We start from the raw sequence: 8,359 nt of genomic DNA on the forward strand, positions 1-8,359 counted from the left end.
TACGAGACCAATGCTGCTTTCTGGGTTCCATGAAAGACAGGGTGATGAAATAAGTCAGAAAATACTTGAAGGAACTTTCTTGGGTATATTCCTCGTTTTGTCTACAGAAATTGAGAGAAGCCCTCCTCCCCTTCCCTACTCCATCCCGCACTGCAAGGAGACTTCTGCACCCAATAGGCATCAGATGGCTATGACAGTCTAAAACTGTGACACAGGTTTTATTGTTTTGGTGTCATGGACACTTCACTTGATTGATTGCTTCCTTCAATGACAGAGTGAGCAGTACTTTTAGGGTGCATCCCAATGAATGGAAACAATATGTGCCGCTACTTATCACTAGGGAATGTCTCCACACATGTGCTCTGGCATGCAGCATGTTACCCCAGGTGGGGTAGGGGAGGCTGGGGCCAGCACCTAAGCTGGCCCCAGCAGCTTCACCTGTAGTGCTGGGGGCCTTTAGGGGCTGTAGCTGTGGCAATCCAGCAGCAGGGAGCCTAGCCAGCAACAGCTGGGGTATAGCTCCAACTGACCAGACTCTAGTTTCAGGGGGTGTGCACTGCCACCAAAGTGCACTGCCCATTTTTAGGTGTGGATTATTTTGGCATCAGGATCTCTGGGGGTGGCATGTGCTCCAGGGGTGGGGGGCACTTTAATTAGAGAGGCTCTAAGAGTTGCTTTAATTAAAGCACCCACAGCATCTCATATATCAGCATCCCTGTGCTTCAAAATGGGAGCAGGGTCATTTTAACTTAAGCTTGTTGAATAAGCTTTAGTTAAAGGTCCCACACCACCATTTTGAAGCATGAGGCTGCTGATACATGAGACACAGAGGCTGCTGGAGGCACACTAATTAACATGCTCCACCAGACTCAATTAATCTGTTGGAATGATATAATTAGTGTAGACCAGCTTCCCCACTTGTCTACAGGCACCATTAGTTAGGAATTTCTCAGCCAACCAAAATTCATATGGCTGCCTTCCCTGCTTATATGATTTGTTGGCTTGCTACAGTTTAATTGGGGGAAAGCACTGTTCAGTGGGGAACTATATAAAAGAATAAGTGGGAAGCTTTTATTCATAAGAAATATTTACTATGATGATTGGGAAAAAACATCTTTCTTTAAAGATGAAATGGTAGGTTTGGATTTTAGGACAGAAAGGGCTTAGTTTTCTATCACAGTTCATAGTGAATCTGTTGCCTCCAGAAAATCTATTCAGGTTCTCAAGAGTCGCAGCCAATTTCTGCCTTTTTAATGGACTCTTTTAAAAACACCCGAGAACCTTTTTTCCTGTTTCACTCTGGAATAGTGACTTGAAACATTCCCCATTCTACCTCAAAATAATGAGTCATTTGCCAGAAGCAAGCCTGTACTAAGCTTTATTGCTTTTGGGAAAAGCCATATTTTCATCCTACTTCAGCTGTGCTTGCTGCTGAAAAAGAAGGCAAAATTAAGATGCCACTTTCCAAGCTTCAGAACGTTCTATAAATTGCCTGCTGGAAAGAGCAGAAAGGCCATAGACCAGTTAACAGAGCCTGATCAGCTGAACTGTTAGAGACTTCACTTCACTTCACTTCTGGCTACAGCAGAACCTTTAGTTGCTGCCTGGCTCTGCTTCCAAAGACACAATGGCTGAACAGCTCTTGAGCAAGGTCTGAAGCAGGGCAAGACTTCTGAAGTCTATGGCAAAAGAGTTTCAAGTTTCCTCCTGAGGAAATGGATGTACCCAGTGGTCTGGTTAGCTACTCCCTTCAAAAGCAGCCTACAGGGAATGACACTTCCATTTTTTTTCCCTTCATTCCACAATGATATTTGGGGTAAGAACCTTCAGTTGAAGGGTAACTTAAGCTTTGCATTTTTAGGCAAAGATCACATCTACCTCTATATTTAATACAAAAAAAAAAAAAATAGCTCTCTCTTATGAACTCTATACATAAGCTAGTGTAATTCTTTTGTATTATTAACTCAAAATTCACCTCTGAACTAATGACTTGTGGTGGCAGACCAACCCACCCATTCTAGTACAGATCTCTTCAGTCAGGATGAGAGTGAAAGTCTTTTGTCCCATGGTGACTTTTTTTCAAGTGGGCTTGTGGGTTGTGTAAGCAGGGGCTCTTGGGGCTAACCAAGTTTGATTTAAAGGCAGTGTTCATTTCCTTTGACCCTCCATTCCTGAAATTAGTCAGTTTCTCATCATGCCCTTCAATTGTTATTATTCTCACAAGCTTCTCAAACAGATGAAATTTAAGAAACCAAAAAAGGGAACTAACATTAATCTCTAGCTTGTTTCTCATGTAAAGCAGTATGCTATTTACCTTCTATGAAACAGTCTTTATAAGACAAGGGGGTCTCTAAAACACCAAGCATTTTAAATGCTTACTTTTTGTCTAATAAGAGCCAGACCATATTACTTTTCAAGCCAAAATAAAGTTAGTGGCAGTCTGATGTATGCAGTGACAAGAAGAGGTAGGGAAGGAACCAGGCTCCTGAACATAAACATGGACTTTGGTAGCTTGGAATAGCATGGGAATTAGAAAGGGACCTCTGCATCCACACATGCAGATTTAGTGAGTGTGCTATAATGTCAGTCCACAAACTGGATAAGTGTCTATCCAACTAACAGGGTGCATGCCATAATGCCCCTGGCTTACTGCATCCTTCCAAGGTTTCACCCACTATTGTTAAGGTGGCTTAGTTTTACAATAAAAAAAAAAGAACAGAGTAATTCAGTGATTTTACTGACCTCCACTTTAACATATAACTTATTTGTGCCATTTTATTAGTTTACATGTAACTAAGATATGAAATGACAGTGGTCCAAGAAATAATTGTTAACATTAGTTCTGAGAATTTCACAGGGTTAATAACTCTGACATCTAGATAGCATTCAACCAAGTGTCTGCTTTTAAAAAAGGTACAGGGCATTAACCAGATTTGTTCTGAAACACTGAATGGCCACATAAAAATTTAAATGAGAAGTATCTCAATAGATGTATTGCTATATTTATTCCACAGTAAAATATGTATCTTTAGTTTTAGGAAAATATAGTTTGACAAAAGGGATGACAAAAACTGATAAAGCTGGTGTTACAATACAGAAGCATTGATGTAAAACAGTGCTATAAGCAGCTATGCTCACATAGCTGAATAAATACAGTACAAGGGTTGAAAACATTTTTCTTAGAAGACTGGACAAAGTAATCCTCTGTTTATATACACAAACTGAAAATGTTTAACTGTTTGCACCATTACAGCTATACTATAATTTGGATATGGCCATCAGATTTTTGCTATCAAGGAATAAATTAAGCAAATCTCTTGAGACTACTTCCAAAAATCATTCCTATCCTAGAATTCCCTCACTTCTCTTTTGACAATTAAGATTTTTCTTTTCCATGACCAACATCCAAAAGTTGAAAGAGTTTTACCCCACCCACCCATGTTCTTAGGCTGTTACGTTTGTTTGGGTTTCTGCTGATGGGGAAGGAAAGACAGGAGACCTCAAAGAAATGTTACAGGAAATCAAGACATTGCCTTTAAATTTTCTTGCTTTGGCAGCCATGTCCAATACATTTTCTCATTGAATGCTGATCTGAGAATCACAGGATCAAAAGTACTAGTAAGTGCAGAGGGTAATCCACCACTGTGCTTTGCAGGGAAATACCATCCTTTTCAAAGTTATTGTCATTCACTTTTGGTTTTTCGGTTGTGAAGCCATGTATAATGCTATCAAACAGTAAATGGACCCTCCAATTGTTAGAGCCATAGTGGTCCGATACAGCAGTTGATCAGGAACTCCTTGTTTCAGATGTACCGGCACCCCATCAGCCTTCTGAGGGGACAAAGAAAGGTTATGCTTATACAGATCACCACATCAAGCCACCATAGCTACAATTAAAAGTCATGCCACTATAGTCCAAGAAGATCAAAGATAAAAAACTCAGTGTAAAATGTGGGTAGAACATGGTATAGTAAAGGTTTTTGGTTTCTACCTGAAATAGCTTCTGTAGTTCTGGTACCTTGTTTTTTCCCAAATAAGAAACAGCTGCTGGAGACTCTGAAGCCACTTTAGTTGGCGTTTCAAAAATTGGAGTCGGCAATTCGGTAGATACCAGTGGTTTGAGTCCCTGCATAAATAGAGGCATAAAGTTTAATATTCCCTGGATAGCTCACTATGTAGCCATATCATATTCCAGGCAAACAAGCTACCACAGGCAATATGAAGATGCATTATAGACAGAAGGTGAAGTGGTGGGAGACCTGGGTTTGATTCCCAGTCACGCACATAACTACAGCCACTGTAATCCAATTAAAAAGCTATACTGATTTGTAACTGATAAATTTCTGAGGTTCATCTCTAGTTCAAAATGCAACAAATTCATTTCTCATCTACAAGCAAGAAACTCTGTGGAAATTAAGTGCCTATCTAGATACTTTTCCATACTACTTTAAAAGAAAAGGACAGAAAAGGGAAGGCATTCAATCAAAGGGAGCTCTAATGAGGGATGTTTGGTGGTGGGCACTGCCTTGGGCGAGTGAACGTAAATAAACTTACAGAAAATGGCTAACACCATCTCCTTTCACGTAAGTGTTACTAAGGAACACTCTCCTCTTGCCCGCACCTGTCCAGCTGCATGCAGGTATTTCTGTTCTAGAGGCTGTTTGGGCATTTTATCCAATAGGATTCAAGTAAAAATGCCTAAAATAGTCTATAGGGTACAACCATCTGTTATCAGTCTGGGTGCCCCGCTTGTGCCTCAGCACAGCTGCAATCCATAAACTAAGTGCTCCTCTACCTAAGCCTTCTGAGAAACCTAATCTGGCAGATTTGCACACAATGCAGATGTAGCCACTGCTTAGAAATGTGGCTGGAGGAAGTGGTTAAGGTGGTATGAAGAAACAACGAGTTTAAGTGCCCAGAGAATAGTTAGTCAAAATGGGAAATGCCTGACTAGTTATAGCACCTCCAGGGTTAGGTGGCAGCTGAGGGGGGTAAGAAGATCAGTGGTTATCAACCTTTTTTGTACCAGGACCCATCTGTACACATCAATGGCCAGTCCCAACCTAGTAAATAGTTTAAGTAAAAAACATGCAAGTATTTTGGCTCCAAAATATTTATTACACCCTACAAGTTAAAGCAGCTCAACAGTCTTAATTTTAAAGACAGAAATCAATATTAAAACATTAACAGCAATATCAACATGTGGCTCTCCATTACTCCCAAGTAAATATTCATCATTGTGCAATTTGCACAGTGCAAATTGCTGGTGCCCTTCACTCCTGACTCTCATCCCCCTGGCCCTGCTAGTGTTCTTCAATCACAATCCACAGCCCTCCTCCCTTCCTAGCTCTGCTGGTGCCCCTCACTCCTGACCCACTACCCAGTGCCCCCAGGCCCCAACTCCCCACATCAGCAGGACATGGGGGGAGGCACCTGCCCCACCCCATTTTGTTCACCCACAGTGGGGTAACAGAGCTGCAGAATGGGCAGAAACTGCCTCCATGGCCCAGCAGGCAAGATCTTGAGTGAGACAGCAGAGTGGGGCAGGAAGATAGTTGCTGCTACCACCAGGACCCATGCACAAGCAGCTTGAGGATTAATGGATGAGGGCGAGACGCTGCACTGCTCTCACCTCCTCCTGCCGCCAGCCACTTACACACGCTGGGCTGTGGCTCTATCCTGCCGCCATAGCCCAGTCACCACCGCTACTTCCCTCAGGCTGCCTACGCTGCCCACCATGCCACCTCCCCTCTGGAGTAGTCATGACCTGAGGGGAGCAACTGGCTGTGGGAGGAGGTAAGGGTAGCACATACCCCCTCCCCGCATCTGTTATTCCTTGCACTGCTGGTGGTATGGCTGACACAGGGGGCCCGGCAGCAGCAGCAAGGAGTTTTACCATCCCGCTCCGACCTTCTGTGCTGGGTCCTGCCCACTGGGCCATGGAGATGGCTCCTGTCTGTGCCAGTCCAGCCAGGCACCTGCTGGCCTGTGCCTGCTGTGGGTGTACAAATCTGGGGGGGGGGGAACAGGGACCTGGAAGTGGACCGAAAGAACTTCTGGTCCACTTCTGGGGCTGCCACCAAGCATGGGCAGGGAACCCCCCCCTCCTCCTTCAACCCCTCCAGCTTAACTATCAGCCACAGGAGGACCTCAGGTGCCTCCCCAGACACAGGAGCACATATATCTGATTTGACATCTAGTATTTATTCAAATAAATAACCTATTCTTTATCTCCTGGGTGACTCTCAGCATCTCCTGGAGATTTATATCTATCTAATTCCTTTTAGCACAAAGCGAGCTACAGGAAGGGAAATGCAAAAAGTTTGCTTAAAGGCAGCTTTCCGCCAATCTTCACAATGCCCCAAATCATGTCCTCCTACTAGCTGGGTAACCCTTTCTGCTTTAGTAAAGATGCCCCTGCAGCTCACTCCTGAGGGTTGAACTGTAAGCCCCAATGAATATACCCATCATCTCTTTTCCTCTGCAAATATGCAAATCAATAACAGAAGATGTTATTAAGATGACTGAGTGCTTTGTGAGGAAAGGTGGGGAGGGATGCCAACAAACACCCTCATTTCAAGTACCCTTGCCACTGTTAAGTAAGGATTAAGGCAGAGGTGGGCCATGGAAGGACTTTGCCCAGCCCACAGTGGGTTCCTCAGTTCCACCTGGCCCAAGTGGCATATGGCATGTCACTTACCTTTGGCAAGCCAAAATATTACCTGCAAGTCTGCCATGAGAACTTGTGCTTGTATTCAAAATTTTAAAAAAAATCTTGCTGTCATGGCTAAAGATAACATTTCAATCACAAAGAATAAATGGATGCAATGATAAAGCAGGGGTGGGCAAAGTCCACCCCACAGGTTGGACTGGGCCTGTGGCAGACTCCATTTCCCAGCAGCCCCTGGCCACGCCACTCTACCTGGTCTCCACAGAGACCACCCAGGAGAGGTGCTGTCAAGGGTGAACAGCTGGGCAAGGAGCTAGTGGTGTGCGAAGTGGGAATCAATTCGGATTAAGATTGGGCCCGATTCAGGGGACAGTGATTCGATTTGCTGATTTGGATTGCTGTCCCAATTTGATTCTGCTGAATCTTCAGATTCAATTCTGATCCACGGAATCAGCAATTTGGCCATAGACACAGCTTTATATGTGTTTTCTACGTACCTCAAGGTACCAGACATAGCTTGTGAACGCTAAGATGGTGGGGCAGATGAAGCGTCCCATGGGAGTGTTGGGGGGGGGGGGGGAAAAAAGAGTCCCTCGCACGCTTGGCAGTGGACCTGGAAGTGGACCGAAAGAACTTCTGGTCCACTTCCGGGGCTGCCACCAAGCATGGGCAGGGAACCCTCCCTCCTTCAACCCCTCCAGCTCAACTATCAGCTGCAGGGGGACCTCAGGTGCCCCCCCCAGACCCAGGAGGCACCAGTCACTGAGCAGGGGGAAGGGGGGAGCATCCTTGGGGCAGTAATAGCTGGGGCCACAGCCAGGGCAGATCCACTGACCCAGTGCCTGTAGAACCTATGCTCTTCACAGGAACACACAAATCTGATTCGACATCTAGTACTTATTCAAATAAATAACCTATTCTTCATCTCCTGGGTGACTCTCAGGATCTCCTGGAGATTTATATCTATCCAATTCCAACAGACTCCAGGGCGATCCTGCAGGCTCAGCAACCCTAGCGCCATGGTACCCCAGGGTGCCTTGAGCCTTTCCAGGGTGGCGTGGCACGGGGCGGGAGGGGCTCCCAATCACTGACAGCTCTGCAAGGCGCCTTTATTCGAGGGGGGGCAAAAGGAGCCCAGGCTGCAAATCCCATTCTGAGAAACTGGGCTGCTCACACCATGGGGGGCGAGAAGGACGTCACCGTGCGCCCCGCCCCCTCCCAACCGCCGCCAGAACAAAGCTGCAGCAGGAAGCGCCCCCGATGCTCGGCACCAACCGCTGCCGCCCTCGGTCACACACTCCAAGCGCCGGCCCCGCTATCCTGCCCCGGGGTGGGGAGGAACCCACAATGAAGGTCAAGGGTTCGGGCGCGAGCCCCGCGGTACCTGAGGGTTGTAGGCGGCCGCCGCCGCCGCCCCGATCAAATTCTGCGTGAAGCTGCTGAATTTGTAATACATGGCGTCTGGCTACCCCGCACACGTGAAACCGCGGCCCGACTGTGACAACGAGGAAGGAAAGCCCGGCGCCGGCCGCATTAGTAGGCCCGCCGAGCTGTGGGGGCTGCGAAGGGGGCCTGAAAAGTGAACTCGAAAAGCAACGGCAGGCGCGGAACGGGCCACGCCGGCGCTGCCCAGGAGCCCGCCGCGGGGCGCAGCAGAACTGCTTACGCCGCGAGCCTTTGGGGGCGGCT

The 8,359-nt window shown here is 46.3% G+C and overlaps 1 protein-coding gene across 1 annotated transcript; it reads right to left on the reverse strand.

The window, feature by feature from the left end:
• Positions 1-2,720: 2,720 nt before the first annotated feature.
• On the reverse strand, positions 2,721-8,214 carry LOC102570786 (cytochrome c oxidase subunit 7A-related protein, mitochondrial). The gene is made up of 3 exons (XM_014598011.3): positions 8,055-8,214; positions 3,992-4,126; positions 2,721-3,831 (listed from the first exon to the last, which is right to left on the reverse strand). Exons 1-3 carry the CDS (start codon positions 8,124-8,126, stop codon positions 3,688-3,690), a joined length of 351 nt encoding a protein of 116 aa, XP_014453497.1. The 5' UTR covers positions 8,127-8,214; the 3' UTR covers positions 2,721-3,687.
• Between the last annotated feature and the right edge of the window lie 145 nt (positions 8,215-8,359).

This window comes from Alligator mississippiensis, chromosome 1 (genome assembly GCF_030867095.1).
Source record: "Alligator mississippiensis isolate rAllMis1 chromosome 1, rAllMis1, whole genome shotgun sequence".
NCBI classification, from domain to species: domain Eukaryota; kingdom Metazoa; phylum Chordata; order Crocodylia; family Alligatoridae; genus Alligator; species Alligator mississippiensis.

Bases quoted from the DNA above. Each gene is read 5' to 3' on its own strand.
- LOC102570786 (XM_014598011.3), bottom strand. From the start codon at position 8,126: ATGTATTACAAATTCAGCAGCTTCACGCAGAATTTGATCGGGGCGGCG. The intron at 4,127-8,054 runs GTACCGCGGGGC...CTATTTATGCAG, and splicing joins CGGCCGCCTACAACCCTCAG to GGACTCAAACCACTGGTATC. The intron at 3,832-3,991 runs GTAGAAACCAAA...TTGTCCCCTCAG, and splicing joins AACTACAGAAGCTATTTCAG to AAGGCTGATGGGGTGCCGGT.